Source organism: Stylophora pistillata, chromosome 7 (genome assembly GCF_964205215.1).
Source record: "Stylophora pistillata chromosome 7, jaStyPist1.2, whole genome shotgun sequence".
Classification (NCBI taxonomy): Eukaryota; Metazoa; Cnidaria; class Anthozoa; order Scleractinia; family Pocilloporidae; genus Stylophora; species Stylophora pistillata.
In genome coordinates, this window is record NC_142525.1 from 29,700,746 (window position 1) to 29,721,734 (window position 20,989).

Genomic DNA, 20,989 nt, shown 5'->3' on the forward strand with positions numbered 1-20,989 from the left:
GTCAAGTAACGTGCGTGAATTATCTCAACAGCCAACAGCTGATCAATAATGTATGCATTGTGGGCTCAAGTATGGCGGATATTTCGACTTTCATAAAAAGACAAATTTTTCGAAGGAATGAAACTTTTCTACTACTTCTTCTATTTGTTGCGTTCATATTTGCATTCTTCCTGTACCAGAAAGTCGGCTGTGATATGAAGGATGACTCGCTTTCCCGAAAGGAAATCAAAAGAAATGAACAGGCAATACCAGTGGAATTAGAATCGTTTCTATTTATTATGATTTTAACTGCTCCCAATGGCAAAGAAAGACGAGATGCTATGCGGAAAACGTGGCTTTCTAATATAGATACTCTTCATTCATCGGTAGTTCCAAGATTTGTGATTGGAATCAGGGAATTACCTCTAGAAGACATGAAGAATTTGGAAGAAGAAAACAATCGACACCACGATATTATATTCCTTCCTGAGCTTAAAGATGCGTACAAGGAACTACCCAGCAAAGTTTTGCAGGCACTCAAATGGATCGATCAGCATGCGAATTTTTCATATCTTCTTAAGGTTGATGATGATAGTTTTGTGCGGTTGAATGTTATCCTTAATGAGCTCAAGAGCACCTATTCCATGGAAAGACTGTACTGGGGTTTCTTTCGTGGCGATGCACATGTCAAATTTGCAGGTCCGTGGGCCGAAAAAAACTGGAATCTCTGTGACAGATACTTGCCTTATGCACAAGGTGGTGGTTATATACTTTCTAGGGATCTGGTTAATTTTATTGCTCGGAACTCAGATCTCTTGCAAAAATATAACAGTGAGGATGTATCTGTAGGTGAGTGAAGTAGATCAAGGGACGGTAAGCTATACTTTCAGCTAAATTAGGTTCCTTTCATTTGTGCATTGATAACCTGGTCCCAGTTGTTAAAAGGCTGGGTAATGCTATTCACTCAATAAATCACCATCTGGTGGATAGCCAAGTATCTTTTGTTTACACTTGTCCACTGGATAGTGATTTGTTTGTAAGTTGGCATTATGTACCCTTCACACAACTGGACCCAGGCTGGCACAGCCTCCAAGATCCTTTTTAACATCTCTTTCCTTTGGGTTTTAATCTAGGAAGTCAGTTTCACAAGATTATATTTTTCTGTAGTTGAGATCCAGGTACCTGTAATCAGGGTAGAATAAGTCTAAAAACTTTCCCATTGGAATACTTCAAGTAAGACATATATCTTATTAACCAAGGGGGAGGGCCATACTAGGAGAATATCGGCCTGAGGTCTTGACAGTACGGACCGAGCACAGCGAGGTCCCTACAAAAAAGACCGAGGGCCGATATTCTTCCAGTACAGTCCCGAGCAAGCTTGGTTAATAAGAGATTTATTATACGACTGAAGTTCAAAGGGACACAAGTGCAGTTATCATTTGGGACCATTCGGGACAGTGCCCAGTCCAATACTGAGAGAATATTGACCGGCAATAGAGAATTTTGAATGGTTGATTTTAGTTATTGGCCCTCTGACTGCTCGAGTCGTGTAATAAAATGGCAGTATCCCTCCTGGCCCATCTCTCTCTGAGATGAAATTTCCCGTGTGAGTTGTACATCTTAGCTTGCTGCTTGCTAAACAAGCTTTTCCTATACAAATGAAACAGAGTTTTGCTTGGTTGCTGGACCCAATCATTGTAACTGAGCCAAACAATAAAACAGCCCATAGAACTCACAATAACGCAATTTCCTGGTTTATTCCACTTCAATCTAATTCACGAAACTCTCACTAAATTCGATGGAAAAACTTTCCATAAACTCGCACTCTCGCAACCTTCTTGTTATTTTTTAACACGCACATGCTCACCACCTTATTTGGTAGCCCTAGCTCAAATTTGGTGGTGCTGCTCAACGTCACAAAACTGTGAGGGGTAGGCCTGGTAAAACTCTCGTACATAACTGCAAATTACAGAATGAAAGAAATGAAAACTACAGCAATCAGAGACTACTTGCAACACTCAATCAGAAATTTCCCTAATAAACAAGCTGGGGGGAGATGTGCGGTTGGATGTTCAAAGTACCAGCTGATGTAATGATGATTTCATTTATTCTAAGGGAAATCACAAATGGATAAATGACAATAATGATGATGTTATTACTGAAGAGTTTTTATTGATAATATATCATTCAAGGTGATTCCTAAAGTAATTTGGTATATCAACTAAGTTGAAATTGTAAATTGTGCACCATAAAGAGTTAAAAAGCTTTTCAACTCTTTATGGTGGCCAATTTACAATTTCAACTTAGTTGATATACCAAATTACCTTGTTTCACCCACCGACACAGCACCACAGTTTCTTTAGAAACTTACTCCTTTTATTCCTTAAGCAATCCACCTTGATTTCAGGATCATGGCTGGCTCCTCTCCGAGTTAATAGAGTCCATGACTACAGATTCGACACTGAATATCGTTCAAGAGGTTGCAATAACCTTCACATTGTTAGTCATAAACAGTCTGTTTCTGATATGTACCAAAAACACCGCCAATTAAAGGATGGAAAGCTTTGTCTTCAAGAATCTCATCTCATGAACTCGTTCATTTATGACTGGAGTGTGCCACCAACAAAATGTTGCAAACGAATTGGAGGTATACCCTGAGACTGATGTTTTTAAGGTGTAAGAGACACAAGAGATGGTAATGATTATTATACATGGCTGTCATTATCTCATTCCTAACTAGCTACAAGCTTGCAGCCAACAATCATAATTTTTTTCATTAGCTCTCTTTACTGGCAATAGCTTTATATTTTTTTTTGTTAAAGTAAGGTAAAAATAACTAACACATACAGGGCTCGACACCAATGGTAGTCAACTAGCCTCAGAGAAGTATAAATTCAGTTTTAGCTAGTGATGTTTTCTATATCCACCAGCTAGTTTGGCTAGTAAACAAATTGAAATTGTCATAACATTTAATTTGTCATGAGCCACTTGGCTAGTAGTTGAAAAGTTAGTGTCGAGCCTTGACATAGTTTTTAAGCCATCATGATATAACAACTCTTGGATTCAGTTTTGGCAGGAATTATCAAAGCGACAGGTTGTTTTGTTCTCGTCCTTGTTAGGTCTGAGTGTTGGCCCAATTTTATCAAGTTATTTATTTATTAGCCTTTCAACTCCCCAAATGTTCATTAGTTTAATTATTTATTTTTGTCAAAGTAACATTAAAATAACTAGGAATAATGAATAGTTTTAAGGCCATCATAATGTAATAACTCTTGGATTCAATTTTGGCAAGAATTGTCAAAGCCACAGGTTGTTTTATTCTCATCCTTGTTTGGTCTGAGTATCAGGCCTAACCTTATTGAGCTAATTTTTTTTATTAACTCCAAAACTCCCATGAGTGGTTGAGACAGAATTTCTCCCTTACATTTTCAATACAAAATCAAGAAAACGAGTGATGAGGTTAAGGAAAAATTTCAGTTAGGGTCTTGTTAGGTAGGTAAGCCTACTTACGAGCCATGTGGCCCATCGGGTGGGCACTTAACTCCGGTTTCCGTAGCATGAAGCAGCTAGGAGTAATTCTACTCCCCCCCCCCCCCCCCTCGATGGAATGCTAGTCCATCGCAGGGTTACCCCCAGAATTAAATTCGCCGGTACTCATTTAATTCTCCTGGGTGAAGAGAGGCACTGTGAGAGTAAACTGTCTTGCCCAAGAACACAACACGATGTCCCCAGCCGGGGCTCCAACTCAGACCACTCGATCCGGAGTCAAGTGCACCAACCTTGAGACCAATGACAGACAGTAAGAGGAATTACTCATGAGCTCTTGGGAGTGAACTGGTTACCTAATGACACTGGTATTATTCAGTAATTAAAATGGTAAAATTTGCTGCAGAATGTTGAAAACAAGATTTTAATGCAAGTAGTATTTACCATACATGTAATTTTAATTAAATTGCCAATAAATATATTTTTCATCAGTAGGTTGATGATGCCTTGGAAAATTGAGGCTACAAATATAATTCAAGACATAAGTATTCATGCAATAAAAGAAAGAAAATAAATAAAATTTTTATTCTTCATATTGACTGGTGTAACTTGCTTTGTGCTTTATAAATGGGTCTGTTCTTCTGATAAATAAATGCTAATACTTAAGTGACTGTCTCTAAAAACTGTGTCCCTGCAACAAATTCTGCCCCACAATTTTGTTTTGGTAGACTTTTATTGATGGAAATTGTTTGCCCCACAGATCTTATTCAGTTACTTACACAACCAAAACACCACTATGATGTCATGCGGCAAAGGAAAATACAGTATTGCACGAAATGTGTGTACATGCACTACCATTCCGTCTTTAAGGATTTGGGGTGATTTTCTGCCATTCTGTTTCTTAGCATTTGGAATATTTTTCAGCTATTCCGTCCTATAGGATTTGGGGTAATTTTCCACCGTTCTATCTGAAAGGATTGGGGTAATTTTCCGCCGCTCCGCGACTCTGTCATTCCGCCGTTCCATCATTTCGCCGTTCCATCATTTCACCGTTCACGTTTGCCGTCACAACATTTAGGGTCGACCACTCTTGCGCGTGTATTCCTGGATACAGAGTCAATCAGTCTGTCCTGTATATGCAAGTGAACGATAACTTGAAAACCATGCCAAATAAAAAGAAAAGCAATCAGGCGAAGAACGCATTTTACTTCTTTATGGTTTCTTTGCGGCCCCAGCTACAAAGGCAGGGGGTAGTTTTGGAAAATGGCATGCAGTCGTTAGCGGAAATTGCTGGCCCTCGATGGAAGGTGAGTTGGTCGATGGTGTCATTTTAAAGATTCCAGATCGGAATGTTAACAGGTTTAAAGGTTCATTGTTATTTTTCTTAAACCAAATTCATATATGACTGAAACTATGTGCCCATTGAGTGCTTTCTTAAGAAAGTGAAACGATCTTTTACGATTTTGCTGCTGCATCGCCATATTTTCGATTTGACAGGAATTCGAACATTGGTAAAATTACTACGTTATTCCATTTGTTGTGGGTTATATACTGTGTAATGTTATCTTTCTTTATCTGTAGCAACAGAAAAACACTCTTTTCTTGAATTGAATTAAACAAAGACTAAAATGTATAGAACTTTAGGTGTTTGAATGTATAAACCATAACCTTCGTTTGGGGCAAAAACATGCTTGGTTATTTGTTTGTGGACATTATCTGTTCCGAGATGCGAACAGTTTTCTGAGAGTTAAGCTCCAGTAAGGAACTGATAAATTTCAAGGACAAATATACAAGCTTTTTCTCACACCAAATGGAGTTCGATCGAAGGTTGTTTCGATCGAAAGTCGTTTCGATCGATAAAGTCGATTCGATCGAAGACAAGAGTCAGTTCGATCGAAGACTGTAACTATTGCTTAAGTGTATTGAACTTACTATTTATCAAACCTCTTTAAAAATATTTCCTGAAACAGTTAACTTCGGTGTTGTGCAGAACACATTCTTGAACCTGGTTGTCAAGGAACATGGCCGCCAGCTGCCTGTTTCCATATTTGGTATATCGCTAAAGATATACTACTAAAGTGGTATATCGCTAAAGATAGTAATTTTTCTACCGCACGGTTTGTTCCTCAGAGTCGACTTTTAATTTGCTTTAACAGAAAACAGACGCGACCATTCTTTATGTTCCACACGCATTTGGAAAAATGATGGAAAATATTTGCTGGTGGTTCGCATCATGGTTCTTCAAATTTTATTCTTTATTAGCTCACAAAAAGCTCGCAAGACATTGCCTCTTTTCCTTGAATCACTACTACATATACTACTATCATTTACTCTTCGATCTAACTGACTCTTGTCTTAGATCAAACTGACCTTTGGTTTCGATCGAAACAACCTTCGATCGAACTGACTCGCTTCCTTGACTGATATGCCAATCAACACCTGGTCGATAGTTGGTCAACATGTGGTCAATAGTTGGCTGATACCCGATTGAGACCTGGTCAATAGCCAGTCAATGTATTGGTCGAGATATCAACCATAGACTATCGACTGAGTCTCAACCATTTATCGACCGAGCGTCAACTGACTATCAACCAAGTGTTGACCGAGTGTCGACCAATGTATAGGTCAAGTATCAACTAACTCTTGACTCATATATTTACTGATACATTGACTGATACATTGGCCAAGAGCACCTCTGACAAACATGATCTGTTGATGTAAGGTTAGGCAATTGGAGAATATCACTTGGGGTACATCCTTGGATATTCCCCAGTTTTTATCTGGGGCATATTCAATCACATGATGCATTTAGACCAATCGCACATGAGAAAATGTATTTGATTGATTTTAACACTAGATATTCCCTAGTTATAGCTGGTGCATATTAATTTTGGTAACATGATGTATGTGAACCAATCAAATGTTTGATGGATTATAATTATTGTTATTTTTTAAACTTATCTAGTTCATTTTTGTAGCCCACCTGATATTTTAAGTATTGATGGATTTCAGTCCTCATTCCTTTGGAATGAAAACTGTTTGGGGGTTAAAATAATTTCTCTTGTTTCTTGTTTGGTAGGAACTGCCTGAGCATGAGAAAGAGGTTTATCAAGAAATGGCTCGGCAAGACAAAGCTAGTAAGAAATATCGCTCTGCCCGAAATGATAAAATGGACTGCACAGGAGAGTATATATCAGTAAGTTATTCACTGCAATTCTGAGGTAATGTTGGGTCAGGGCTAGAAGCTTCAGATCATTTTTGAGTCACCAAAATCAAAAATGCATAAAACAGTTAGCAGGGTTTCAAACTCAGATTTTTTTCAAAGTTAATAATAAAACGGTAGCCAGAAAAAAAAAGAATCCGAGCAATACAGGAGAACCTACATTGAGCAGTCACACTCTGGGAATGGCAGGGTGACTGCTAATACAGGTTCCACAGAATAGGGGTATTATAAAGAAGGGTAAAAAAAAAACACCCTCAGTCTATATCATGATTGACCACTTTATTTATACAAACTCACTTAAAAATTCTATAAATATTAAGTTCGGAAGAGGAATGTGGATTGAATTTTACAGAGATTCTTATTTTCACTTGAGCCGGATCCACTTAAGTGACTGTTCAGTACAGGAGGAAAACAATACAAACAGGGCAGCCAATGAGACTCAGTTACAGGGTGACCACAACCACTTATTATAATTGAGGTGACCACTTGATGAAGATGAAAACTACAGTCTGTTGTTAAGGGAGAAAAATTAAGGACTTTGGAAACCATGTGGCATGCTTAAAACAGCTTAATTTTGTGCCACTTAATACAAGTTCGACTATTTTACAGAACATAGTAAACCAGTAACAAGATCTAGCATCCATTTTACATGACAGTATGTATTGTTAGTATATAGTGCTTTTCATGTGTGCTGATTGGCTAGTTCTGAAATGAATGGCAGATACTATTCATGTCCAAGCAGCCCATATGACAAATTGCACATCAAGAGTTTAAATTGTGACCATTTTGTGGTATATTGAAAGAAATAAACAAATTTTAATGTATATACTATTTAAAACAATTATTCACCTCAGAGTCAGTGAACAAGTGGTGGATATTTACCTCATCACTTTGCAGCTTAGTAAATATCCACCACTCTTCACCTCCACTTTGGTAAACAATTGTGAATTATTTGACTGTTTTTTTTTTTTTTTCTAATTACAGAAACGTGTAGATACTGTTAGTTTGAATGAAAAACGTAGGAAAGAAGAAAGAGAAGAAGTAAAGAGGGGTTGGTTACCAGGACGAGGTAAGAGGACAAAGTGCTATGTGAACAATACCATTTCACTGTTACTGGTATTTGTGATGCCAATAGCTCCTGAAGGCACTATTTTCCAATTTCCTGACAACCATCTAGGCCTGAATAGTAGAATATTATCATCTCTGTCTTCCATTGCTACTTTTAGTAATCATTTTCCACCTTTTAAATTATTTTTTTTTAATTGAACTATGTGATTGAACTACCTGCAGCCTTTAATCAATATTATCATAATACTAATCCTAACTGGCCTGTAACATTCCTCAAATCAGGGTAAATTTCCTCTCACTTGATTTTCTTTTGATCTTTCAGCAATATGTGATGAGAAGTTTTATATGATTGGGTTTATGTCCCTGTATGATCTTCCTGATGAAGGATTCCTTCCTTGTGAGTTGGGTGTAGTGGAATATTCACTAAATGGAGGTATAATGCGGAAGATGCACTATTTTATCAAACCAGGTTTGTACTTTCTTACCTTCTTTCCATCAAAACTTTAACTGAAAAATTTAATGATTATGCAACTAAGCTATAAGTTATGCTTTCCATTATATAATCATCCAGGCAAGCAGTCATAATGTTGGTGAGCCAAAATCACAGCAGCCATCTTTGATTTTTATGGTGGTGTAAGGCTAGGAAGAGAAAGAGATTAATTTTGTATCAAGGGGGTGAGGGATGGTGAGGAAGGAGAGGGAGGGGGTCAAGCTATAGAAATTTCTTCTTGCCTTTTCCCTCCCCTCCCCTCCCCCTATGGTCCATTCTAACTCTGAATAAAACAATTGGCTTGTTGAATAAATGGTCGCAAGCTTGTATTAAGCGTTAACCCTGAAATGACACCTGCTCTGTAGGTTATGAGATAATACCCTTTGACTGCAGCTTTAAATTTTTTCATTTTGTATTTCGTTTTTTCTTCTGAGTGCAAAATCAAATTGTGATGATTTTGGTTTTTACAGGAAATATTAGAGTAGGCCTTCGGTACACAGCCATGAGTACAAGTAAGTAATGTCAGTCTGTGTTGACATCATTTTTATTCTTTATAATTGTGATTTGGTGTAACCACCTTGAGACAAATTAATTTTTCCCAGTTCAACCTCATTTTAGAACCAGGTAATATACAGATGTATTTGCATTATTGACCAAGTTTGAAGTCTTGAAGATGGCTGGACATTTGCCAAGCCTTTTTTTGTGTTTAATGGACCAATAGGAAGTGCAAGAAAATGCCCTTGCAGGACTGTAGAACTTCAAAATTTCCTGTTCGTCTCAGGAAAAAGAATGAGGCACACCAGGTCTTCAAACCTACATGTACCTGCCCAAACTACACATTTGTTGTATGAAAATGGGTTACTTGTCCTCAACCTTGTGTCTTTTACTGTTTAGGTGAAAGAACACATCAGATCCCAGTTGAAGGTTTGGCAAAGAGAGATGACAGCTACCGTAAGATCTGGCTGGACCTGTTACGCTTTGTCAATCAAGAACAAACTCCAGTTTTTCCTCCTGTGTATTGCAGGGTAAGTCTTGTAAATCATTCTTAGAAAATACTTTATAAGAACGATCTATACTTAGAAGCACAAACTTTGACATGCTCTTTAAATGTTGTAAACCCTTTACAGCCTAATACCTGTATGCATGTTCTTGTTACATACATACCTACCTACATACATACACACACACATACACACACACACACACACACACACACACACACACACACACACATGTTATGCACACACACACGTTATACACATGCACACACATACACACAGACACACACAGACACACACAGACACACACATGTTATACACATGCACACACACACACACACACAGACACACACACACATACATATATACCTACATACATACATACATACACACATACATACATACATACATACACACATACATACATACATACACACAGACACACAGACACACACACACATACATACATACCATAATTTCCGGCCGATTACCCATGGGTAATCTGTTGATTTTGCATTAAACACGTGCCACTGCGGGTAATAGGGAGGTGCAGGTTATGTGACAATTTTAAAAGCTGCTGGTTGTTGAATTGAAAAAAATTCTCACCTACCTGCGTTTCCACCTCTGAAATTAATTTCATTGTATTAAGAGTGCCACAAACCAGCACGAAAACATAATGCCGACTTGAGTTTATTTCACGCATAATTAGTTGTGTGTGAACAAATTTTTATCGGCACAGGTGTAAACAAAACCTTCACGGTGACAAAAATAATCCAAGAATATCCGGCGCATCAGTATCAAATTTCCAGTTAACACTAGCTTGAGCTAAAGAGAATTTTCCTGTTTTAAGGGACTCTTTATGCCCAGTAGAATGGGAGATATCAATTTTTTTAACAAATCACTGACAGTAGTTTGAAAGCCTACATGTATCAATAGATTATTGAAAATAATAGGTGTGAAACTCAACTAATTTCATGGTGCTGAATGATTGCTTGCACAAAATGTTAGTGTCTTTACCGTATCATTTTAACAATAAAGTACATGCCAATATAGACACAGAATTGAACATGCGTCTGAATTTCTTTGGCCTTTAAACTTCCTATCAACAAGTCAACATGGTGCTGAATGATTGCTTGCGCAAAATGTTAGTGTTTTTACCATATCATTTTAACAATAAAATACATGCTAATATAGACACAGAATTGTACATGCGTCTGAATTTCTTTGGCCTTTAAACACTCATTCAATAAGTCAACATGGCACTGAACATAAGGTGCAGGTTATCCACCAAAGCAGGTAATCTGTTGACTTTTTTTTTTCGCTGTAGGCAACAAATGGCCAGTGTGGGTAATCAGCCGGAAATTACGGTAGTTACATACATACATACATACATCATACATACATACATACCTAGTTACATACATACATACATAAGTACATAGTTACATAGTTTTTTTTTTTACATACATCATACATACATACATACATACATAGTTACATATTATTACGTACATACATACATACATACATACATCGTACATACATACATAGTTACACACATACGTACTAGCAACCGTTTTCCAGCTTTTATAGCCAGCCATTGTAAGTTAATGGTCAATCATTGAAATTACCTGATGAGTGTGGTCATTTTCGACCATACGAAACAGAGCTGTCATAATCAAACGATTAACTACCTCTGAAGTCTTGAACCAGTTTGTTATAATTACATAGTTTACATAGTTACATACATACATACATACATCATACACGCATACACATACATACATACATATCACGACCAATCGCGACCGACTTACGTTACTTGAGTCTTACAGCCAATAACATCACAGCAAAACCAACCAATCATTTTACACGAACTGGAATAAGAACATTCTACTGACAACAATCATTCACTTGACTCTGATAATGACTTCCGCACAGGTTGTCAAAACATCAGTCACTACCACCGACAACAGTCCTTCTCAGGACTACACTCACCCAGACAATCAGACTACACCTTCACATGTTACCCCCGGGTTCAAGCCATTTACTGCAATACATACATACATACATACAGATACATACATACATACAAACATACATACATACATACATACATACATAGTTATGTGCATACATACATACATACATACATACATACATACATACATAATTGTTGGAAATTGTCATAAATGCTGCTAGAAAGTGCTCAATACACATGAGTGTAGAGCAAAATACAATTCGAACTGACTAAAATGAAACACACATGATTCCCAGACGAGTGCAAAAGCACGAAACTCAGAGTAACAGGGAATTGTGTGTGCTTCATTTCAGGCAGTTGGAATTGTACATACATACATATACACCGAATGCAAATATGGCATCCAATTTGAGTTGCCATTGTTTTGAACTGACGAGCCTCTCACACATGTAATAATCCACGTGAATGCAAATATGGCATCCAATTTGAGTTGCCATTGTTCTGGACTGGCTAGTCTCTCGCACATGTAATAATATTTCCACGTGAAGACGAGGCTAGTGAGTCCAGAACAATGGCAATTCCAATTGGACACCATATTTGCATTTGGTGTATTAACCTAGTTTATTTCTGTGTCTAGTCATTCTAGTGCCAAGCCACTAATTGTACTGTTCTCTATACATGTTTTAAGTTTCTGATAAGAAGAATTTGTTGAACCCTTTCACTCCCAAGATCTCTTTAGTAATTCTCTTTCCTGTCTGCTATACAATTCTCATCATGTCAATTTGGAGAGTTTGGTATTGGATCAACTAATCATCCCCTTGTTACTATTTTTTTTTTTTATTCTCAGCACTTGTCTGCTTGATATATATATCTTATTAACCAAGCGCGAGGGCTGTACTGGGAGAATATCGGCCTGAGGTCTTCAGCGTACAAGAAAGACCGAGGGCCGATATTCTTCCAGTACGGTCCCGAGCAAGCTTGGTCAATAAGAGATTTATTATATGACTGAAGTTCAAAGGGACGCAAGTGTGGTATCATTCGGGACCATTCGGAACAGTGCCCGGTCCAATACTTAGAGAATATTGGACCGGCAATAGAGCATTTTGATTGGTTGATTTTAGTTATTGGCCCTCTGACTGCCCGAGTCATGTAATAATGTATAATATTGTATGTTGAAGGGTTAATTACATTGAACCTACACTGGACCCACCAGAAGAGTCAGCTTACAAATGGTGGTGCACACTTAAAATAATAGCTACCATTTTAAAGAAGCAACCAATCTGGCTAGTTAAGCTCTGACCACTTGTAATGGCCTTCACTGTGTGCACTATTGAATTTCTTTTAAACATGATGTATGTATTGTTCTTGGATGCAATATTTGGGGAGCTTTGCAAGAGTGATGTTTAAAGTAGACAACAGAATAATGGTTAATATTATTGTGATTTTTAGTAAGAGGTAACAATAAGTGATTTAAATCTCTCCCTTTTCAGATATCAGAAACAAAACAAACTGAGTATTGCCTTCAGTGGTTGGCTACAAAAGCAGGTTAGACAACATGAAACAAAGAAAATATTTGAATGGAAAATTCCATATTTCCTCAGCAGAGTAGAGGCCTGATAAAGAACCAGGACCTTTGAGAAACTGCCCCCTAGAATCAAGGATTTGCTTGACTCAGTTTCACTGTGATCAAAGTACATGTATATTTTTTGTAGCCTCCTCCCTTACAGTCTTTACCAACCTAGTGAAAAACTTACAGATTACTAGACTGAGTTTTGCTGTTTTACTTCAGAAATGCCAAACAAATTGAAGAAAGTGTATGAATTAGAAGGACTGGTGTGTGACTTACACTCACATTTCACAGCTGAATCTGGTAGTACCATGGGGATTTCCAAGTCAAAGGCAACAGAGCTTCTCTCCAGTACTATTTTTGATTATGAACCTAATTCAAGGTACATTTTTTTTAGTCACTTAGTCCTGCACTTGTTTTGTTTTCCTTCCTTTTTTCTTCTAATTCCATCATACTTCCTCCAGACCCCTCCAACAAAATCTGAATCGTGAACTCAATTTTTAATATATTTAGGAACATACAGTATCTTCTTTTTTCATGCCCTTGTTTCTTTTTTCTTCTTTTTTCTTTTTTTAAAGCCTTTATCCTTTGCCCAGACCAAAAAAAGAAAAAATGTAAATCTTTATGCTAGGAGTGTAATTGGCTAATCCAGGTGTTGTGCACAAAATGATGTACAATCCAGAGGCCTTCACTAAATTATTTAGAGCTAAAATTTTTCGAATCAAACATAATTTGGTTTAAAACTCTTACTAGCCAGGTATTTCCACTATTTTCAGCCAGAGATGGTTCTTCCCTCAATCAAGACAACAAAGAAACAAACGACGAAGAGCTAACACTCAAAACATCAGCTTGTTTATTCGTTATGGTGGCCAATTTACAATTTCAACTTAGTTGATATAACTAAATTACCAGGCTTGTAGAACTGAACCGGGCAAACCTGTACTTTTCCCACATCTGGGAAATTTAAATTATCATGTGCTCAGACAGCTTGCATCTGAGGCTTACATTACAATTCAGTGTTTATTACTTTTATTAGTTTACTGGTTTTAAAAAAATTTTCAGGTGTGACTGGCATGAAAAACAAGAAGTGAAGTTCTGTGCTTTGGGAACAGTCCTGCGGTACTGGTAAGAAATACATTAAAAAAATTATGATGGGTGGAACTTGCATATTTTGCAATTATCGATATACAAATTTAATCATGTTCTGTATGGAGAAGCTATGGATTCCTGGTTAGAGGGTCAAACAAGCCGTGTTCAAGCCATTGCTAGATCACTTTTGTTGCCCACTTCACTTAACCCTTTACACCTGAACATTGATATTCATATTCTTTGCACTGTTCTTGTTACATTTCCTATGGTGCTTACATGGAGAATTTGTCTAACAATCAAGGGGTTCTCTAGTTGGTGATCATTTCCTTTAATTTTGTCACCTTAATGTTTGATCACTGGGTAATATTGTAAGGAGATGCTAGTCACTTAGCAGTCAAAGGGTCAAATCTTGACAGTGCCTCATTTCACCCAGTTGTCTCATTGGGTAACAAAATACTAAGAAAATGGTGTGGAGGGGGGGGGGGTAACCTTATGATAGGCCAGCTTCCTTTCCAGGGAGGTGTAGTAATACTTTTAGCTGCTTCATGCTATTAAAACTGGGCCAAGCTTTCTAGTGCTGGTGATATGGACTCTCTGACCGATAAGCTGACAACCTTTTTTCAACATTTATTTTTTTTTTTCTAAGCTACTGCATATCAGATGTCCTGTGCTCAGTTTATGGCATCCCTCTGACTTCTAACCATCTACCAGAAAGACCAGATGGAGTCTTCTGCACTGTGATTAAGCCCATAGATAGCAAGGGATGGTCCTCCAAAGAAGAAACACAGCCCAGATATTCAGGTAGACCTGTGGAAGACAATGGGCCTTTCGCCTCGAGAGATTATCGCTATTATAATGGTGGAGCTAGAAGTGAAGGTAATTAAAAGTAGTTTTTGTTGTCATCTGCCACACTATATGGAACATCTACTCTGGCTCTCTAATGTTTTGTCCAACAGGCACAAATCCCCATGGTCATGAATTGGACAAGACCCTTCAGACAGTTTGACTTGGGTTGTTGTTTATTTCACAGAAACATTTGCTTGAGTCGAAAACTGGACTAACCAGTAAAGGAGAGGTTTTCTGCAAACAGAAAACACGCCTAAAACAAACAAAATTACAACATAAACAACTGAAATGAAAACTCACCGACTGTTCGAGCTTAGGGTTTACAAACAACGACAATACACAGCAACAAAATATTTTTTGAAATGAACGCAACTTTCAAAGCACATGGGCTATTGCCCGGATGTTTATGTAAACATAGGCCCACAATGGGAGCTACATGGATTATTTTGTGCAAGGTTAAAAAAACTTCAGAAAAAACAATTAGGGTATGGTACACCTTTTGCTATTCCACCGAAGCCATCCTGTCAAATTTTTGTATTGGTGCATGGGGAAAGGAGGAAGAATGATGTAGATTTGAAGACATGTGACAATATTAGGAATGGTGAGCAATTTACTGAAGGGAAGAAGGAGGACAGAACTACCTGTAATTCAGAATTTACATTGGTTCTTGTTTCAAAACGGGAAGATCCAAGCTCGGACTCACCCAAATATGATGAGACAAACAACATTGATTTGGGGCTGATAGTATCTAAAGAAACTGTTTGGGGCTGCATTGGTGGGGTTAACGAAATAATTTCAATATATCAACAAAGTTGAAATGGTAAATTGGCCACCGTTACGATTATAAAAGCTGACGTTTCGAGCGTTAGCCCTTCGTCGGAGCGAATAGAGGAATTGTGGGTTGTGTGTGCTTTTAAAGGCAGAAAATGGAGCTATGTGATTGGTGGGAACATGGCAACGAGAAAAACATTGATTAGGGTCGTAATTAGAAAAGGTAGCTGTGGATGAACCATGTACCGGTACTTGAAACACCAAAAAAAAATTGAGTACAGTCCCATCAGTGTTCACTTTATGAAGTTAAAGGTGTAGAATGATACTTTTTTGCTCTCTTTACAGTTTAAATTATGGGTAAAAGTCAGTAAATCTGTTTTGTTCCTCTTATCCTTTAACTCTCAGTAGTGATTAACATGTAACTTCTCCCCATAATATCCCTACATTATCCAGCAAACAGGTAATGAGAATACTCAAACTTATCAGATAGAAGTTTTTATCGTGATCGAACACCAAATTCTTGTAACTAACTTACAAGGAAATATGTAGCAGCTAGAGGAGAGAATTAACAGTCATATCATTAAATTTCTTGCAGATTTCTCCAGTAATCAAGGTGTGTATACTCGCTCAGGACCCACCTACGACCAACAGAGTCTGCGTGATGATGACAAAGATAATGATGATGATACTGTATACGAGAGGGGAGCTCAAGCACCACCACAGTCCACGGCTTGGCAGTTTTCCCAAAGGCCTCCGTCCCAAGCCCACCAACAAACATCTACCTTTGGAGTGGGTAGAGGTCGGGGAAGAGGACGTGGTAGTCAACTCTCACAACCTCTTCGGCGACCAAACGTTCTCAGCATGGCAGCAGGAGGAGCCTCAGCTCGTCATGGTAGGTCTTGAATAGATGATTTATTTTTTAGTGTTAGTTACTGCCCATTAGGCCAGCTGGTACAGAGGGCAGCCATGAAGGTTCTCCACTCCTGGCTATTTTGGGCCAGCTTGGTGATGGTGCCCATGTGTGGTTCCAGACTTATAGCTCTCCTTCCACTTTAAGAAGCCAGATGTTCTTTCAAGCTGCAAAAAAACTGTGGGGGTGATTCTAGGGAACTTTCAATTATACCTCTATCTTCAGTGTTCCAGTTAATTTTTTTGGCAAGGGTTCATGTAATTTTTCAGGGGATCACACAAAGTTGGTCTACCTGGCCAACTGCAGCTGCAGCACTACGCAAAGCTAAGGGGGTTAGGGGGGGTTGTTGGGGAAACAGATAAAGGATTGACTTTCGGGAATCTAAAAATGTTTGACATTTGATACCTCAGAATGCTGTCTGGTACTATAGACCATGTTTAATACAGTTTGTATACATTCTGAAAAATACATAGCAAAAATGAACAACTAAATGTGGCATTTTCATTTACATCAAACACTTCAGTTCACTTTAGTTTTACAGACTGAACCGATTTTTGGCAGATTATTTACAGTAGTTCTAAGGATTACACAATGAATTCTCTCCAAAATTTCCAGTGATAGTAGGCCTGTTGGGTCCGGCTGCTGTTCGTGTAACCTTATGGAATCTTGTTCACAAAGAAATGAAATTCGATTGGGGAAGAAATTGATCACGTGCTAGGCAACCGAGGAGAAAATCACACGAGCCAGAGCCGCTACGAATGAATCAGATGAATAGTTTCTCAGTTTCTTGAGCTGTAGTGAGATCATCGAACTATATTTATTTTATCCTGAACTAACAAGTATGGAAATTAACAATGCCACAGCAAGGCAAATTTTATTTCAGGGGCACGTTCTCTTTTATTTGCTAAATTAACAGAGGACCAAATGATTCGCAAGTCAAGTCGCCTTTGGAATTTTGTTGAGTCGTTCATTCAAACTTCTTTTCCTTGATATCTTGTATTAGTTATTTTTTTCAATCGTTTTTCATTAGAAACTCCACTCTTTTATTTACTTTTGTTTTCTTTCATAATTGTAGTATTTTAGTTTATATGAGTACTCTAGCCGATTTTCTTTTTCGTCAGTGTCGGGTCAGGTAGCGGTTGCCGTCGGGTTTTTGACCCGAGACCCGTCTCTTATCTGGAACACTGATCTTGAAGAAGTTGACCTGGGTGTGGTTTAGAGGCTTTTTGACCCCAAAATAGGTACCACTTTTCGTACCAGTGATGAACTTGGAAATTAGCTGTAGCCAAATTCCATAGGTTAATTGACCACTCTCCATAGGAGCTTTTCAGGGCCAACACCCACCCATCCCACCCCAGGGGAGGACATCCACCACACAGTAGTATCGTGCATTGCAAATTATCATCTCCTACCCCTAACCCTGCAGGAGACAGGGCCTACGGTTTATTCGTCTTTATCTGAGAAGATTAGAATATCTATTCATTTCTTGTTGTAGAAAGGTAGCAAATTCTCCTCAGTTATTTTAAGAGCATGAGTTTTGGTCCGGCCAGGGCTCGAACTCTCGACCTCCCGCACAACACAATCCGGCGCACTAACCAATTGAGCTATATTCTGCGCGCCATCATCTTAAATAAATCTTGTTATGTACCATTAGCAGTGTGAAGTCATTATATCTCTCCATGTTCTCATCTTACTATAGAAACATCTTGGAGCAGTACTGCTGTCACAAATAAGGCATCGCCCCTTGGAGGTAACATGGCAGCATGGACTGGAACAGATTTTCCACCACCCCCAGTCGGTCGAGGTGTGTTAAGACCACCCAACACTCGGCCACAGGCCTATGTTGGGGCGTTGAATCCACCTGCAGCTGCTAATACACCAATGCCACCAACAGCCTGGCAACAACCAGCCTGGCGACCAGGGAGTGGTGTAGCATCACAGATGAGTTCCCTTTCTTTGGATGACTAACATTATCTTCAGCATATGTTTCAATGTTACCATGTATCTATGTAAGGCATCTTCTTGCAGCAGAGGTCATGTTATTTTCCCTCGTGATAGCTCTATTACTCTTAACTCTACTCTTTGGGAAACCACCAGCTGTCATTCTTTGAACTACAAAGCTCTAAGCCAAATGTACTATCTTGTTTCAAATAATAAGCTGAATTTTGATTGGTTGGTTGTAATAAGCTGCATATTGATTGGTTCTTACTAACGATCGATTAGATGAGGACACCATTGACAGCATTTTGCTTCTTACTTCTGTAGAACTAATAGATTCCATAGTGGCATGCGTCTGTTCAGTAATAACCACGACAAGACAAAATTGCCCATTAAGACTACATGCAGTCCTTCCTTTTCAGCAAAGTTGGTCACGCAAGTAAAAAAAAAAAATCAGTGAAAAAAAAAAATTGATGTTATAGTGCCGCAGGGAGCTTTTGGAGTGGGAGGCCTCACTCTTAGATCACCCCGCGGCATGCTAATATCAATTTTTTTGTCACAGATTTTTTTCTACTTGCGAGAAGGACTTTGCGGAAAAAGGAGGGACTGCGTGTAGTCTACTGCCCATTCCAAGTTATGCACATTTAATCATTGGTTGTTCTGCCCTTCCAATGTAAACAATTTTTTATGGCATTATAATATTACCCTTGAAGAAATTCATGAAAACTTAAGCAGTTATCACTGTGCATTTGTCTCTTTCCCAAAGCCATCAAAACTAAGTTATTTATAACATTCTGTGGGCTAATTACTGTCTGCCCTCTTGACACTGTTTAGCCTCGTATCAATGCAACAAATAGAGAATACCAAATGCTTTTTAAGATTATTTATAACCACTCAGATTTAATTAATTATTTCAGTTTATGTTGTTGCAGTTTATAGTTTAACAGGATGCATAGTTCTCATTATAACGTTAATAAATTGATTACGTTGTAATACCTGGAATAATTTGTGAACTTAAAAATTTGTTAAAAGGCTGATAGTTTCTTAAGAAACTGTTTAAGGTTGCGTCGGTGGGGGTAACGAAATAATTTGGATATATCAACAAAGTTGAAATGGTAAATTGGCCAACGTAACGATTACAAAAGCTGACGTTTCAAGCGTTAGCCCTTCCTCGGAGAGAATAGAGGAATTGTGGGTTGTGTGTGCTTTTAAAGGCAGAAAATGGAGCCCACCAATAACGTAGCTCCATTTTCTGCCTTTAAAAGCACACACAACCCTCAATTCCTCTATTCGCTCTGGCGACGAAGGGCTAACGCTCGAAACGTCAGCTTTTGTAATCGTTACGGTGGCCAATTTACCATTTCAACTTTGTTGATATATCCAAACTATTTTTTGTGAACCAGACAACAAAGTGAGAAATAAAAGAAATTTGCAGAGATAAGTGTCTTGGTATGGAGTTTATAAGCAGACAGACCACAAAGATTCTACTTAGTAATAGGGGAATCCTTGTTTACAATATTTGCCTAATTAGCATAAGCAATTCAGTTTCTGATGGAGCAAAAAATAAATCAGTTCTGAATATTGAAAGGTCAAAGTACGATGAACTCGGCCAATGAATACGAGCCTGATGCATTGAATACTTTTTGTGCAACACGGGTTTAAAAACTCAAAATTTTACATAGAATGTATGAGCTCATTAGTGCTTTTGCCACCCAGAAATTTTGCAGTTTTTGATGGACTATTTCTCCTTGAATATTACACCCAAAGAGCTAAAAATTTCACCATGTACTGAGGCTTTCTAGCTCTTTAGCTGCCTGAAGTCAATTTGTATCTAAAGTGCTTCCTTCTTTACGCAAAGCCGTATGCAAATGAGCAAAAATGTAAACAATGACGTCAGCATGAATCCGCCTATAAGTAATAACTGTACTACTAATAATCATTGATTTGTAAAATGCTTTCGATATGGCCTGGGAATGAATATTTTTGTCTTATCACAACAAAATCGAGTGAAGAGGGACTATAGAAAATCGATGGCAATAAGAGGGAGGGGGCTCATCTGAATTCTAGAGAGCCTGGAGGAGGGGAGGGGGGGGGGTTGGGGTGGAAATCAGGTGAATTTTATTGTGACACGACCAAAATACTCTACGACCCCTCTCAGGCGATAAATAATAAGTGGCCCATAAATACTCCCTAAAACATTTCTAAGACATTCAACTTTGTTTGTGTGTCACAATCATTCTATGAAATATCCAATTTTAATTTTATCCGATGAAAACGCAACATTTTCTATACAGAGGGAGGAGGGGTAACAAAGGAAGAAGAAATAGAATGCCCCTTCGGTCGTGTGGTCACTTGACTTTGAAAAGAATTTCTGTGGCCTGGAAATAAAAAATACAGGGAATTGACCAACTAAACAAGCCGTGGTTAGACCTGCCCCAAGAGTGCTTGGCAACCTTGAACAACTTTTGCCACGAGCGCATATTAAGCACGATTAGATCGACGATTTCCTCGAAAACTTCTGTATATGCGAATTTATTGAGTGCTTTTCAATCTTTCACACACATAACTTGTAAATTGACAGCGCTTTGTAAGCCCATTATCTAATTTTAGAACGGATAATTGGCTAAAATGATATACAAAAAT

At 38.2% G+C, this 20,989-nt stretch overlaps 2 protein-coding genes and 1 long non-coding RNA gene across 3 annotated transcripts; 2 read left to right on the forward strand and 1 right to left on the reverse strand.

Annotated features, from left to right (window-relative positions):
- The first annotated feature begins 49 nt into the window (after positions 1–49).
- Positions 50–4,060, forward strand: LOC111320722 (beta-1,3-galactosyltransferase 6). Its single transcript, XM_022923401.2, has 2 exons — positions 50–828; positions 2,387–4,060. The coding sequence occupies exons 1-2, from the start codon at positions 72–74 to the stop codon at positions 2,635–2,637; spliced, it is 1,008 nt and encodes a 335-aa protein (XP_022779136.1). The 5' UTR covers positions 50–71; the 3' UTR covers positions 2,638–4,060.
- Positions 3,874–5,503, reverse strand: LOC148727399 (uncharacterized). The gene is made up of 2 exons (XR_015989822.1): positions 5,398–5,503; positions 3,874–4,595 (listed from the first exon to the last, which is right to left on the reverse strand). It is a non-coding gene; the product is annotated as an uncharacterized LOC148727399 (long non-coding RNA).
- LOC111320721 (protein maelstrom homolog) lies at positions 4,591–19,787 on the forward strand. The gene is made up of 12 exons (XM_088728137.1): positions 4,591–4,772; positions 6,545–6,661; positions 7,673–7,757; positions 8,079–8,225; positions 8,717–8,758; positions 9,141–9,271; positions 12,716–12,770; positions 13,015–13,174; positions 13,855–13,917; positions 14,528–14,757; positions 16,094–16,390; positions 18,108–19,787. The coding sequence occupies exons 1-12, from the start codon at positions 4,602–4,604 to the stop codon at positions 18,374–18,376; spliced, it is 1,767 nt and encodes a 588-aa protein (XP_088584263.1). The 5' UTR covers positions 4,591–4,601; the 3' UTR covers positions 18,377–19,787.
- Positions 19,788–20,989: the final 1,202 nt, after the last annotated feature.